Source organism: Jaculus jaculus, chromosome X (assembly GCF_020740685.1).
Source record: "Jaculus jaculus isolate mJacJac1 chromosome X, mJacJac1.mat.Y.cur, whole genome shotgun sequence".
Lineage (NCBI taxonomy): Eukaryota > Metazoa > Chordata > Mammalia > Rodentia > Dipodidae > Jaculus > Jaculus jaculus.
In genome coordinates, this window is record NC_059125.1 from 49,703,205 (window position 1) to 49,719,514 (window position 16,310).

General features: G+C 39.9%; 1 protein-coding gene across 2 annotated transcripts in view; it reads left to right on the forward strand.

Moving 5' to 3' along the window:
- The window catches only part of LOC101617655 (protein SSX1), an 80,316-nt gene extending 64,229 nt beyond the window's left edge, over window positions 1-16,087 (forward strand). For both annotated transcript variants that reach the window (XM_045140590.1, XM_045140591.1), the window contains exons 5-9: window positions 489-587; window positions 13,045-13,091; window positions 13,655-13,793; window positions 14,455-14,559; window positions 15,008-16,087. In XM_045140590.1, coding sequence (XP_044996525.1) covers window positions 489-587; window positions 13,045-13,091; window positions 13,655-13,793; window positions 14,455-14,555 — 386 coding nt within the window. In that variant the 3' untranslated portion in view covers window positions 14,556-14,559; window positions 15,008-16,087. The remainder of the gene's footprint in view (window positions 1-488; window positions 588-13,044; window positions 13,092-13,654; window positions 13,794-14,454; window positions 14,560-15,007) is intronic.
- The last annotated feature ends 223 nt before the right edge of the window (window positions 16,088-16,310 follow it).

Sequence of the window (16,310 nt, forward strand, 5' to 3'; positions counted from 1 at the left end):
TGCGACTAGGTCTCTCACTGATATTGAATCTAGATTAGCTGGTGATCAAGTCCCAGGGACCCTCCTATCTCCACCTCCTCAAAAATGGGATTATAGACATGTTCTGCTGAACCCAGCCTTTATGTGGTGCTGAGGATTCGAACTCAGGTCCTCATGCTTGTATGGCAAGCACTTTACCAACTAAGCCATCTTCATAGGCCTCCTCAAGTTATCTTTTTTAAAAAAAAATTTTATTTATTTGAGAGCGACAGACACAGAGGGAAAGACAGATAGAGGGAGAGAGAGAGAATGGGTGCGCCAGGGCCTCCAGCCTCTGCAAACGAACTCCAGACGCGTGCGCCCCCTTGTGCATCTGGCTAACGTGGGACCTGGGGAACCGAGCCTTGAACTGGGGTCCTTAGGCTTCACAGGCAAGCGCTCAACTGCTAAGCCATCTCTCCAGCCCTCAAGTTATCTTTTAAGGAACAAGTGTTTTTGATTCTTTCTAGGCCTCAAAGCTAACCTCCCAGTTTTCATGCAGTCCAAGAAACAGGCTGTAGAGTCGAAGGACAATGACTCTGATAAAGACGATGGCTGTGAGAAGCAAGGTGAGTGGAAAGGAAAGGGCTGTGAAGGATATAATTGACTCAACCGCTTTTTAGTCTAGCTGCCCTGAAAACATTCACAAATGTCTCTTCCATCCTATAGGTCAGAGCTGAGGGGAAAAGAGCTGATGCACAAAGTTAAATACACCCAAGTTATATACAATTCTAAAACATGAAGAATAGAATGTATACTTTCATGGATACCAAATAAATTGTAAATATATAAACAGTTGAGTGGAGCAGGAAGGAAGGTAGGAATTGGTGAAGGCTGTGCAGATGGCTTCTGCTATGGTTGGTGTGTTTAATTGGAGAGTTATGAAGCACTCGTTGGATACTATTGAGACCCTAGTGGACTCAATGTCATTCTCCACCAGAACACTTGAAATATGTCTTTTGTTTAATGTGGGTGCTTGGGATCCTTACCCACTGAGCCCTCTACTATCTGTGAAACAGTTCTGTTTTGTATTATTTTATTGATAACTTCTATACTTACAGACAATAAACCATGATCTTTCTCTCCCCTCCCCCAACTTTCCCCTTCACAACTCCACTCTCTATCATATCCCCTCCCTCTCTCCATTAGTCTGTTTTTATTTTGATGTCATCATCTTTTTCTCCTATTATGAGTGTCATGTTAAGATATTGTTAGGCACTGCCAGGTCATGGATATTGAGGCCAATTTCTGCCTGGACAGTGGCATTGTAAGGAGTCATACCCTTCTTTTGGCTCTTACATTCTTTCTGCCACCTCTTCCACAATGGACCCTAAACCTTGGAGGGTGTGATAGAGATGTTTCAGTGCAGGACACTCCTCTGTCACTTCTTCTCAGCACTGTGTTGCCTTTCAGTCATCCCTGTGGTCATCACCATCTGAAAAGAGAAGCTTCTCTAAACAAAAGTGGGAGTAGAATTAATATATGAACGTGAACATTAAGTTTCGTGCTTTCAGGGAAGATGGTGAGAATAATATATGCATTTATCCAGACAGGAGCAGGCTTTATACCCCTAAAGCTCATGACCTCCCCTGCCATAGGCTTTTGATTAAGTCTTCAGTACCCGGCATGTATTCCCTCCCATACAGCGTGCCTCCAGTCCAATTAGAGAGCAGTTGGTTTCCCCCAGAGCAGACATGCCACTATGGCACCCATTTGGTCATTTAGGTGTCTGGCCAAACTTGAGGGTTCCAGTGTCCACTGTTTTCACCACTGATGACTTGTCTCCCATAGGGCTGCATGCAGTGTAACTTTTTCCAGTTTTCAGTTGGCTGGTTTACAGGGAGCTCAGCCCCAGGGTGATTTCTCAGTGACCTTGCCACCCAGGTATGTGAAATCTTCAGCAATAGGGTCTTACTATCTGTTACTTCTGGGAAACCAAGGGCCTTGGCAATAGCATGCAATGTTTTGGAGGCAACAGGGACCTTCCTCGCCAATAACTCACTGGAAGGTATCCAATCCCAGGAGCTAAATTTTTCTAGTAGCAGTCGATGGCTTCTGGATGTGCCATTATCCAAAAAAGTAGGCTTTCAAAGTTTTATTCAGAATATCTTGAATTTTGATTGGCTCTCCCACCACCCTTCTCTTACTCAATCTCTTTCCTTGTCCTCAATTAGGCCATCCCACTCCTTGTAATCTGTTCTTCTACTTACATATATACAATACCATCCCCTAGAATCCTTCCTTCTCCTCCTTCTCTTATAGCCCTTTCACAGCTAGCTGGCCTCTGCTACTGATTTTTTTGGTTCCAGCTCACACACCACAAGTCTAAACATTTGTAGCTAGGATCCACATATGAGGGAGAACATGCAACATTTGGCTTTCTGGAACTGGGTTATCTCACTTAGTACAATCCTTTCCAGATCCATCCATTTCCCTGCAAATTTCACAGGAGGGCTCCCCTTTTTCTGCATCCTCACCAACATTTATTGTCATTTGTTTTCTTCATGGGAGCCATTCTTACAGGTGTGAGATGGAATCTCAAAGTAGTTTTCATTTGCATTTCCCTGATGGCTAAGGATGTAGAACACTTTTTTAGATGTTTGTATGCCATCTGTATTTCTTCTGTTGAGAACTCTCTATTTAGTTTCATAACCCATTTTTTAATTGAGTTGTTTGATTTCTCACTGTTTCTTTGAGCTCTTTGTATATTCTGGATATTAATCCTCTCAAAGATAGATAGCTGGCAAAGATGTTCTCCCATTATGTAGGTTGTCTCTTTGATCTATTCCCAGTGTTCTTTGCTGTATAAAAGTTTTAAAATTTCATGAAATCCCAGTGGTTTATTACTGGTTTTATTTCCTGAGAAATTGAGGTTATATTCAGAAAGTCATTGCCTATGCCAATATGTTGAAGGGTTTCCCCTACCTTTTCCTCTAGCAGTTTCAGAGTTTCAGGTCTGAGAAGGTCCCTGATCCATTTGGACTTGATTCTTATGCATGGACAAATAGAAGGATTTATTTTCATCTTTCTATATAGACATCCAGTTTTCCCAAAACCACTTGTTGAAGAGGCTGTCTTTTCTCCAATGAATACTTTTGGCATTTTTGTCAAAAATCAGATGGTTGTAACACATGGATTAACATCTGGGTCCTCCTTTCTGTTCCATTAGTCTATGTGTCTGTCTTTGTGCCAGTACCATGCTGTTTTTGTTACTATGGGTTTGTAATATAGCTTAAAATCGGGTATGGTGATACCATCAGCCTGATTTTTGTTGCTCAAAATTGTTTTGGCTATTTGAGGTTTTCTGTGTGTCCAAATGGATTTTAGGATTGTTTTTTTCCTGTTTCTGTGAAGAATGCCATTGGAATTTTAAATTAATCAATTAATTAAATTTATTATTAGGTATGGACATATTTTGTATATAAACATCACATGTTGGAACCATACTTTCCCTCCTCCCTGCTCCTTTTCTGAAGAGGCTTCCTCATTGGGGATGCAGGTCAACCCCATGGGGATAGTGGGTCATGCATTATGGGGAAGAGGCAGTGTCTCTGTGCAAAATGTCCCAATTTGTGGCTCTAACAATATTTCTGCCCCCTCTTCAGCAACATTCTCTGAGCCAATCTGGAAACATTTTAAGTCTACTTCAGTGATGGGCACTTAGGAGCATCTGTATCTCTGGTTTGGTAGGTGTTAAGTGTCCTCAGTATCTTTCTCCATCACCCTTGTGCTGATATCAGCTTAACTAAGAATGCTGCTCAATTCCCCAAATTCCTCTGTTGTTTTAGTTGGGGCAGGGATGAAATTTGCTGGGTTATTTATATCCTCAGGTCCAGTTCCCAGCTGAAAAAGAGAAGCAGATATTCCAACAGAGAATAAAGTCAGCACCAGTTAAATGGGATAACCATTATTAATTTAGAGAGTATTAAAAGGGTGTAGACCCTCTTATAGTCTAAGGTTTGTGGGAGCTGGACAATGGAAAGCAGATTCATTATGTGGATATGATTCTAACTTGCTTCCCAGTTCTAGATATGGTTTATTTTCCACTGAACAGATCTGTTAGCCAATCCAAGAGCAGATGGTTACCCACCATGGCTGTGTGCCACTATTGCACTTTTGTGAGAATCATGTCAAGTTGTTTGCTTCTGAGTCACGTAGACTTTAAGCTGCTTGGACCAATGTTGGACACTTTACCCTGGTAGCTCATGTAGCACATTCCAGCATTAGATGGGCTAATTATCTGGGGGCTGGTTCTCCTTCAGATTCCAACCAGGTCTTTCCGTGGTCCATGTCAACAGTATTTGGTGTCTTTAGCAGTAGGGTCTTACCATTAACCTCTGATGGGTAAGAAAGTGCTCTTACAGAAGTCTGTCTTGGTTGTTTAGAGAGATCTAGTAGGTCTCTCTGATCAACAGATCATTGTGGATGTAGACCACATCCTTGTGCAGGGCATTACAGGACAGCACCAAGGGAAAAGAAAAAGCCAGAGAAGAAAGAGAAACAGGAGAAATTTGAGGTTAAGTTTCACCTCACTCTCTCCAGGGCCCTTCAATTCAGGTATTCCCACTAAGGTCCTCTTGAGGGTTCCACCTTTTAGTCTGACTTCCAATATATAGGATTCTATGCCAGTTCAAATTGTGTTCATTTTGTTTTCCCCCAACCTTCCCCTTACTTCAAGCTCTGTCCTCCCTATTGGTCAAGCCTCAAGATGCTATTCAGTTACGTCAGCAACTTGGGCTGATTCAGGTTAGGAACTGCAGATGAGTGAGATCATGTGATGGTTGTCTTTCTGTGATTGTGTGAGTACACTTAGAATGAACTGTTAGAATGATCTGTTCCAAGTTTGACCATTTTTCTACAAATTTCAATGTGTCATTTTTTTTCTTACTGCTGACTAGAATTCCATTGTGTAGATATACCACATCTTGGTTATCCATTTATCCCATGATGTGCACCTGGGTTAATTCTAATTTTTAGCTATTATGAATTGAGCAGGTATATTGAGCAAATATTTCTGAACTGAGATGTGGAACTTTTAGGTTAAATGCCCAGTAAGGGAATAACAGGTTCTGTTGGAAACTCTGCATTCATCCTTCTCAGGAGTCTCCAAATTGATTTCCACAGTGGTTGTACCATCTTATATTCCCACCAACAGAGAATAAGTGTTCCTATTTTTCCACAGCCTCACTGACATTTGCTTTTATTTGATTTTTTTCAATGTTTGCTATCCTTACTGTGGTAAGGTGGGATCTCATTGTTGCTTTAATTTGCATTTCCCTAATGGTTATATATGTTGAGCATTTTCTTAAGTGTGTGTTAGCCATTTGTAATTCTCCCTCTGAGAACTCCCTATTTAGTTCTCTGCCTCACCTTTGGAGTGGGTTTTTTGGCTTTTTTGTTGTTTAGTTTTTCGAGTTCTTTGTAGATTCTAGATATTAGGCTTCTGTCATTGGAATAGCGGGCAATGATTTTCTCCCATTCAGTGGGTAATCTATTGACTCTGCTGATGGTACGTTTGTCTGTGCAAAAGGTTTTTAGCTTTATGAGATCCCATTGGTTGAGTGCTTATTTAATTTCCTTGGCTACTGGAGTTTTGTCCAGGAAGTTTTTTCCCATTCCTATGTTGTGAAGAGTGCCTCCTATTTTTTCTACCAGTATTTGAAGAGTTTCAGGACTTATATTGACCTCTTTAATCCATTGGAACTTGATTTTTGTGAAATGACTGGGTCTAATTTCATTTGGAATTTCACTGGAATTTTAATTGGGATTGCACTAAGTGTGTAGATTGCTTTTGGTGAGATTGACATTTTTGCAATATTGATTCTTCTAATCCAAGAACATGGGATATTGTTCCATTTCCTAGTGCTTCTGAAATTTCTCACTTGACAGTTTTAAAGTTCTCATCATAGAGATCCTTCACTTCCTTAGTTAAGCTTATTCCAGGGTCCTGTTTTTTTGAGGCAATTGTGAATGGGAGAGATTCCCTGATTTCATTTTCTGCACATCTGCTGTTGGTATATAGGAAAGCTACTGATTTCTGTTTGTTTATTTTGTATCCTGCTATGTTGTTAAAAGTGCTCTAACAGTTTGCTTGTAGAGTCTTTAGGGTCCTTCATGTATAGAATCATGTCATCTGTAAATAATAATTTTATCTCTTCCTTTCCAATTTGTATCCCTTTTATGAGTATCTCTTGCTTTATTGCTATAGCTAAGACTTCCAGTACTATATTAAATAAAAGTGGGGACAGTGGACACCCTTGTCTTCTACCTAAATTTAGTGGAAAACTTCAAGTTTTCCCCATTTAGTATTATGTTGGCTGTAGGTTTGTCATAAATAGCCTTTATTATGTTGAGATATGTTCCTTCTGTTTCTGTAATACTTTTACCATGAAGGGATATTGGATTTTGTTGAATGCATTTTCTGCATCTATTGATATAACCATGTGATTTTTGTCCTTCAGTCCATTTATATAGTGTATTACATTTATCAATTTGCATAAATTGAAGCATCCCTGCATCTCTGGAATAAAGCCTACATGGTTGGGGTAAATAATGTTTCTGAGATATACTTGTATTCTGTTTCCCAATATTTTGTTGAGAATTTTTGCATCTATATTCATGAGGGAGATTGGTCTGTAATTTTCTTTTCTTTTTGTTCTGTTGTCTGGTTTTGGTATCAGGGTGATGCTGGCCTCATAGAAGGAGTTTGGTAGAAGTCCTTCCTTTTCTATTTTATGGAAAAGTTTGAGAAGCAGTGGTGTTAGTTCTTCCATGAATGTCTGATAAAATTCACCAGTAAATCCATCTGGGCCTAGACTTTTTTGGTTGGGATACTTTTTTTATATATATAACTGCTTGGATCTTTGTACTTGTTATATGTCTATTTATTTATTTTTTTTTTAATTATTTATTTATTTATTTATTTGAGAGCGACAGACACAGAGAGAAAGACAGATAGAGGGAGAGAGAGAATGGGCACGCCAGGGCTTCCAGCCTCTGCAAACGAACTCCAGACGCGTGCGCCCCCTTGTGCATCTGGCTAACATGGGACCTGGGGAACCGAGCCTCGAACTGGGGTCCTTAGGCTTCATAGGCAAGCGCTTAACTACTAAACAATCTCTCCAGCCCAATATATGTCTATTTAAATGGTTTATCTCATCTTGATTTAATTTTGGTAGGTCATATGAATAAAGGAAATCATACATTTTTTCAGATTTTCAAACTTAGAGGCATGTATATTCTTAAAATATGTCTTTATGATTTTCTGAATTTCTTTGGTATCTGTTGCAATGGTGCCTTTTTTCATCTCTAATTTTATTAATTTTTATGTCTTCTCTCTTCTGGTCAGATTTGCTAAGGGTTTATCAATCGTTTTTATCCTTTTAGAGAACTAACTTTTTATTTCATTGTTTCTTTGGATTGTTTTTTTGGTTTCTATTTCATTCATTTTTCCCATAATCTTTATTGTTTCCTCCTGTCTACTTATTTTTGTTTGCCTTGTTGTTCTTTTTCCAAGGCCTTAAGTTGAATCATTAAATTGTTTACTTGTGGTCTCTCTAAATTCTTAATATAGGCACTTAGAGCTATAAATTTCCTACTTAGGATAGCCTTCATTGTGTCCCAAAGGTTTTTGTATATTGTAGTCTCATCATCATTTGATTTCATGAATTTATTGATTTACTTTTTGATTTCTTCAATTACTCATTCATTATTTAATAGTGTACTCTTTAGTCTCCATGAATTTGTGTAAGCTTCATAGTTTTTCTCATTGCTGAATTGTAGTTTAATCCCATTGTGGTTAGATAGAGTACAAGGGATTATTTCACTTTTCCTTTATTTGTTAAGATTTTGTGTCCTAATATATGGTTCATTTTAGAGGATGTTCCATGTGTTGCTGAGAAAAAAATGTATATTCTCCAGCATTTGGATAGAATGTTCTATAGATATCTTTTAGGTCAATTTGTTCCATACATCATTTAATCCAGTTGTCTCTGTTTATTTTTTGCTGGGATAACTGGTCCATTGATGAGAGTATGGTATTGAAGTCACCCACTACAGTTATGTTTGGTGTTATCTGTGACCTTAAGTCTAATAGTGAAATTGGGAGCCCGCATGTTAGATGCATATATGTTTAGGATTGTAATGTCCTCCTGTTTGAGTGTTCCCTTAATCAGTATAAAATGACCTTTATCTTTCCTCATTAATGTTGGTTTGAAGTCTATCCTGTCAGATATTGGGATATAAATCCCTGCTTGTTTCCTAGGTCCATTTGATTGAAATACCATTTTCCATCCTTTCACCATAGGACAGTGTTTATCTTTTATTTAGAGTTTCCTAGAGGCAACAAATAGCAGGATCCTGCCTTTTCATCTAGTCTGAAAGCCTGTGTCTTTTGGTTGGGGCATTGAGGCCATTGATACTAAGAGTTATTATTGAAAGTCATGTATTTATTCTCACCATTCTTACTTTGTAGTGCTTCCTGTTTTCCCTTTACTAGCTTGTTTTAACTGTTATTTGAGTATGGTTTATTTTTTTTTTTCTATTTCCTCCTGTGTGTTTTTTTGCTTTCTCTTCAGCATGAAGGATTCCTTCAAGTATTTTCTTTAGAGCTGGTTTAGTTGTCATAAATTCTTTAGCCTGTTTTTGTTGTGGAATGTCCTTATTTCTCCATCAATTTGGATAGATAGCTTTGCAGGATAATGTAATCTTGGTTGACAGGTGTTATCTTTCAGAACTTGGAATATGTCATTCCAAGCCTTCTGACTTTTAAAGTTCGTGTTGAGTAATATGCTGTTATTCTTTTTTTAAGATTAAAAAATTTTTTAATTTATTTGAGAGCGACAGACACAGAGAGAAAGACAGATAGAGGGAGAGAGAGAATGGGTGCGCCAGGGCTTCCAGCCTCTGCAAACGAACTCCAGACGCGTGTGCCCCCTTGTGCATCTGGCTAACATGGGACCTGGGGAACCGAGCCTCTAACCGGGGTCCTTAGGCTTCACAGGCAAGCGCTTAACTGCTAAGCCATCTCTCCAGCCCATCTTTTTTTTAAAATTTTTGTTTATTTTATTTATTTATTTGAGAGCAACAGACACAGAGAGAGAAAGAGGCAGAGAGAGAGAGAAAGAATGGGTGTGCCAGGGCTTCCAGCCACTGCAAACGAACTCCAGACGTGTGCGCCCCCTTGTGCATCTGGCTAAAGTGGGTCCTGGGGAATTGAGCCTCGAACCGGGGTCTTTAGGCTTCACAGGCAAGTGCTTAACTGCTAAGCCATCTCTCTAGCCCTCTGCTGTTTTTCTAACGGACTTGCCTTTGTAGGTGACTTGCTTTCTCTGTAACTGCTTTCAATATATTTTCTTTGATTTGCATGTTTAGTAGTTTAATTCTAACATGGTGAGGAGAGGTTCTTTCCAGGTTTTGTCTGTTTGGCGTTCTAAAAGCTTCTTATATCTGCATTGGCATTTCTTTCCCAATTTGGGGAAAATTTCCTTCTATGATTTTGTTGGAAATGCCTACTAAGCCTCTGGATTGAAATTCTTCTCCTTCTGTTATACCCTGAATCCTTATGCTTCATCTTTTCATAGTGTCCCAGATATCTTGAAATTCCCATTCATACATTCCTATTAGCTTGTCTTTCTCTTTGTTGGACTGTATTAGGTCTGCCACCTGGTCTTCTATTTTTTTTTTTTTTTTTTTGGTTTTTCGAGGTAGGGTCTCACTCTAGCCCAGGCTGATCTGGAATTCACTATGGAGTCTCAGGGTGGCCTTGAACTCACAGCGATCCTCCTACCTCTGCCTCCCAAGTGCTGGGATTAAAGGCGTGCGCCACCACGCCCGGCCCACCTGGTCTTCTAGTTTAGATATTCTGTTCTCTCCTTCATCCATTCTACTTGTGAGACTTTCCACACAGTTTTTTATTTGAATGACTGTGTTCTTTAAAAGCTAGAACTCCAGCCTGGTTTTTCTTCAGTATTTCTATTTCCTTACTCATGTCTTGTCATAACCTCCTTATTTCATTAAGCTTGTTTGCTTGTGTTCTTTTTCATGAGTTTTTTTTCTTCTTTAATTCCTTAGTTTTTTTCTTCTTCTTTGATTCCTTTCATTTCTTATTTGAGTTCTTTGAGGATAGATACAATCACTTTTTGTGAAATCTTTGTCAGGCATTTCATCTAAAATCATCCCATTGGGGGTAATTTCTGATGGATTTATAATTTTTGGTGGGATTGTATTGTCTTCATTCTTTGTGTTTCTTGTATTATAATGTAGCTACTTTTGCATCTTGAGTTGATTTGATGCTTGGGTTTTATACTTATCTTCAGTGCTCTTAGATGTGGTAATCCACCTTTATATACTTTCAGGATATGAGTTTAAGGTGCCAAGTGTAGCTTTTGTACCCCAGTTCAACTGCACAAATAATTCTACGTGTTATGTTTGCCTGTTATTCAATTATTCTAGTGGGCTGGGCATAACAATTTACTGGCAAATTTTAAATTTCTACACATTCAATAAAAACCAGCACAGAGTATGCAAACCTGGGGATTAAAACAAAGAGATAACCTTATAAAGCTAAAATCCCTAAGGATGTGTGTTGCTCTACACCCTTAATCTTGTCAGCTGGGAGGCTGATATTTCTGTTCTGAAGTGGGTTCCAGGTCAGCCTGGATGTGAATCAGACCCTGCCCCAATAATGGCAGAAGAAAAAAAAAAAAGAACAAAACTAAAATCCCAAACAAAGGCCATATAAATCTGAAAGCATCAAAGGCTAAACACAGCTTAATTGAGTATGGTAAAGCCAACCAGGAATATGTAACCCATAACCTGCCCTGACATGGAAAGAGAGATTAGCACTCCTAGTTCAGGCCTACAACTTGTTTTTTTGTCAGTTGGCCTTGTTACTTTTTGGGGTGGCTTTCAATCTCACCAATCATGAGTGCCCATGTTGATCCCTCCATGTTGTGCTGTGGATCTGGCGTTCTGATCAGCTGTGCTGGATGCCCTGCTTCCAGGAGCCCAATGTGTTCTCTGGAGGTTCACTGTTTTGATGGTTGGGGGATGGGAGAGTGCAGGAAGTCAGGAGTTGTACTGGAATTGCTCAGTTGGTCCCAATGGTATCCCTTTCAGCAGCTCATTAGCTGATTTCTGCTGTCTCCCCTTCAGGTTTCTTGACTTTGCAAGGAGGCTGATGAGGTTGGAAAATCCTCTGGTTTGGTCTCTTCTCCTCCAGCTTGGCGCTGGGTGGGCAGTGCTGAGTGGTTGTGTGGATTACCCGGATCAAGGCTACAATTGCCTTACAGGATTCTAGCCATTTTCCTCCTTTCTGATGGATCTTGGCCTCTCCTGCTTCTCCGCTGTGGCTAATAAAAACCTATACACCTTCATTTTTTGGAAGAAGAGTGTATTTTGCTGTGGTTTTGCTAAAATCCATCTCTGGGCTGGTTTGGAATTGCTCCTATACTGCCAACTTACCCTGAAGTCCAATAAGGGAATCAAAACAGTTCCATTTTTAGAGGATATGTACTTCCTAATAAACATTATTAATGAATAATGGGGTAATTATAATTTTAATTAAATGACAAATTCACCTAAAAGTTCAGAGTCAATTTTATAAGAGTGCATAATAAAATGTAATAGATATTTCCCTATTTTTTTTTTATCAAAACCAGATTAATTTCCACTTCCAACAAAAAATAGGTTCTATATTTTCATCTTAGAAGGGAGTTGTTTATATGTTTATTTAGAGATGATAACTCCTTATCATTTCCCATGCTAGCATTGAATGGCTGGGCTCATATTATCACTCTATCTCATTCTTCTAAATGACTGGGACTAGAAGCACACATCTCCACTGCCTAAGAGCGTTTTCCCACCCAACACACAAATGCGCATGTGCGCGCATGCGCGCGCGCACACACACACACACACACACACACACACACACACACAAATATTTTTTCCCCCATTGGTCAGGGAAGCAATACAATGTAGGTGAAAAGGGAGGCAGACCCAATAGAAGATTTTTTATTCATTTTTCATTATCTTAAAATTATCTGTCTATTTATTTATTTATTTACAAGCAGAGAGAAATAGAAGAGACACAGAGAGAATGGGCATGCCAAGGCCGCCAGCCGCTACAAAAAATAACTCCAGATTCATGCACCACTTTGTGCATCTGGCTTTATGTGAGTCAAACCCTGGTCATCAGGCTTTGCAGGCAAGCACCTTAACCACGGAGCCATCTCTCCAGCCCTCCATATTTTGGAATAGGGACTCATACTAGGTAGCATAGGCTGGACTAGAACTCACTCTGTATCCAAGGCTGGTCTAAAATTCTCTTGTCTCAGTTCCCTGAGTGCTGGGATTACAAACATGAGCCAGCATGAGCAATTATGCCCATGCCAGCTTTAGTGGTGACAGATCTTGTGCATTTCAGCAATGTGTAATGAATGGATGTGCTCACTCTCTCTTCTGCTCTGTATACTAATGAGACTTCAGTGTCTCCCACAGGCCTGTTAGGCGGGATTCCAGTTATACAGTACTGAATCTAGAAGCTCACACAATCACTGCAATAGATCTGAAAACAAAGGGCGGGAGTTATCTTCAAGTTGGTGCTTTAAAAAATTAATGTTTTCATTAGACAGGTTTTTAGCACCACTGAACTAAATCATCAATCTTCCTTGTTCATTTGACACTTGAGATTCACCCGTTGTACTTGCGCAATGATTTTTAAGTGTCACTTTTCTTTCAGTGTGGACAGTTCAAATTTTCTACCAATCAATTTAATAATTGGGGGGTGAGGGTAAGAAAGTGTAATGGGATAAACTGAGGTCCTGATGAGGTTTAGTCCACATTTTATAAACCACCAAAAACAGACTTCTGAGTCAACACAACAAATAAAGGTCGTTCTTCACCTGCTCCTCCTCCTTGAGTGGAGAGCAGCCCTCGGCTCCAAAGTTCCTAATGCTATAGGAGCCTGGAATTGAGAAATAGTTATTAGCCAGGAAACCATTTTGACTTATCACTCTCATGCAGATGAGTCTCCTGAGAGGAATTTTGTCACGCCACCGAAAAATTGCCAGGTGAGTGTGTTTCAAATCACTCCAGGTATGTCAATGTTGGTAAGAGTTGGAGACTATCAAATCTGTCTTGGCTCTCATGTCCCCACTTCTCTTCTTTTTTCTTTCTTTATCTCTCTCTTTGCTCCCTGTCTTTCTGTTTCTTTTATGCTGGGGATGGACCCCAGAGCTTGGCACATTAGTATGTGCTCTACCAATGGCCTGCATCCCCAGCCCTTCTCATCTATTATCATAGTGAAGATATAACATTGATAGCTTGATAATGTATGCATTTCTTTCCCCAAATTTTTATTTCATACAATACTGTGAATTGCATGGAGACTCTTGTCGCTTCCAAGCATGTCAGTCTGGACAAAGCATGAAGACAAGAGTTTTAGTTGTGGAGACACTGTTCATTTAGTGTATTACTTTCCTTTGGAAGCTTCCAGGTTTGTCATCTTTAAGTACATATAGTATAATGATTCCTCAGTGGTGACATTAAGGTGATGCATGCAAAGATGCTTTATGAACTCTAAAGAACTAGAGAAGTGCAACTGATACCATTTATATGTGCCTGTCACATACAGAAGACCCCAAAGAAACCAGCACAGGAAGACAATAAGGAAAAGAAAGTGCAATATGTACATGACTCAGGATTAGTGGAGAGTCAGATGCACCCCCTAGGAAGAGCAAGTGCCTTGGAAATGCCCAGTAAGAATGTATCAGGTGAGTGCAAATGATGAAGGAAGCAATCCTTCTGGTTTCCTTAGCTATGGTCAAGGTTATGGTCTGAATGTGTAGCATGGGCCCTACTCAAGTCCAGGGCCAGGCTGGGCCAAGGAGGTCATGCCTCAATAGCTAAGATGCTAGACAGGAGTTCAAAATCACAGATCGACTTCTCCTCCATCTAAATGCCATGTGACATTGGGTATTGGACAAACCTTCTAAACCACTGAGCCTAGGATTCCTGGACCATACTATGGAGTTGCTTGCATTAGAATAAGTCTGCAAGATCTCATATCACGAAAGTTTTCTGGGTAATTCTGTTCCACACAGTCACATAGGAATTACTCAATGTCTGATATATAGTATGACCTTTACAAATACATGCTAAATGACAAAGGGTATGAGGCAACGTTCAAGTCAGGGGAAGGTTGGTTTCTCTACACTTGACCATGGGAGGGTCCAGAAACTGAAAAGTGAACTGGTCCTTTGGCTGTGTTGATGTGGAGTTTCTGTCTCAGCTTCATTGAGCCAGAAGTGAAAGTAAAAGCATGAGCTGGCCCATGGGTACATGGGACGCCTAAGCCCTTGACTTTTCTGATAAAGGAGGGCCAAATATTCCTCTTCCTGCCCAGCCTTCATTTGATAACCTTTCCCATATCAGAGCCTAGCAGCAGCCATGTGGGTGCCTGGACCCTCAAGTTGCGGGAAAGGAAGCAACTGGTGTCTTATGAAGAGATCAGCGACCCTGATGAAGAAGATTGAGTCTGTAAGTAGACCTTTGACATATCTACAACTCCTCCCCCCAAAGAAATGCATCTTCCTGATATCGTATTGGGGTCCAATTTGGTCAATTGTACCTCCAAATTATTCATGCTTAATCCTTTGAGTACAGCATTGAAGCCAAACGAAATGCCCCATGCTTTCTCCATTCCCTGTTCTATATATGGGAGGCCCTTCCTACCCAGGATTCTATGGCCTCCCAATCCTGATGTAAGCTCTCAGTGTGCGGGCCACAGCTTCCTCTTGCATGGGAGTATTGAGGCCTGGTTGAAGTGGTCAGTGTGGCCTGAGGAGAGGGTCTGGTTGGAGGAACAGAGGTCCTGAGGTGGGGAGAAGGGAACATGCAGGCTTTACAGGGCAGTTGGAAGAGTTGGTGACTGACTGACCAGGCATGGGAACTCATTGCACTTCTTTTTCTTCTCTCATTATCTCAGCCCCAGACAGGTAAAATCTGCCCAGGATGGGATATTCAATGAAGTTGTTGACCATTCATGGTGATGGGCATAACTATGTACTCCTCAATATCAAAAGGAAAAATTCATAATTGTAAAGTTAAACATCATCATTTTTTTCCATGTCCCAGGGACTCTTTTAAACATTATTTCTACTTGGTGACAAATATCCTCTTAGCATTGTTCTTATTCTGTGTTACTGTGTGAGCATTGTTTTTACTGTGTACCAAATACTCTGTAAGCACTGTTTTTTGTGTGTTAGGATTGGTCTTACTGGAGCAAGCATTGTTGCCACTTTTCTTCTTTTCTGCTAATTTGTTAGCATTATTTTCAGCATGTCCAAAACTTTTACCATGAAAAAATAGCCAGGCATGTTGTCACATTCCTTTAATCTCAGCACTCAGGGGTGGGGGAGAGTGGTAGGAGGTTTGCCTGGAGTTCGAGGCCACCCTGAGACTATATAGTGAATTCCAGGTCAGCCTGAGCTAGAGCGAGACCCTACCTTGGAATACCAAAAAACAAAAAGAATTTTTATAAGCAACGCTATTACTATATGCCTAGCACTTTGTAAGCTTTATTTTACTATATGCCAAATGCTTTAAGTGTTGTTTCTGCTATGTGTGAATCACTCTGATGGCACTGGTGTTATGTACTAAGTACTCTGTAACCACTGTGTTTGATATGTGGTAAGCACTCTGTTAGATACTAATAATATCTTGAAAAAAACATACCTGATGCAGATTTTTATTCTTCTACTTCTACACTTACCTTATGAAGAAAGTATGGACCATTCTTTGCATAGAATAGCACCATACTTTTCTCCTCACATAAGGTGTTATTACCAAAATAGTTCTAGGTGTTTAGTCATAAGCTTTTTTTCTCTAAAATTACAAGCACAGAAAATAGCATTATGAGCATCTATACTAGCCTTGCTCCACTATCAAAGTGGATGGACAATTTCTTTCCCAAGTTTCCTGTTCAGTGTGTGTTCCATACTGCAAAGTACCATATTCATGTACCCTGATTAAGTCACTGACAATAAACATTTGCAAATGGCTCTCAGTTATTGACTCTTGTCAGTCTTGTGTAGAGTTGTGTGAGTTTTTAAATTTTATTTTTACTTTATATTTTGGCTTGTGTGTGGGGATAGTATATATATGTGTATGCAGGTGTGTAGATGTGTACACCTCATGTATGTGCATGCAGAAGCCAGAGCAGAGATCAGGCGTCCTCTATCACTCTTCACTTGTCCACTGTTGTTTCCTTGAGACAGAATCTCTCACTG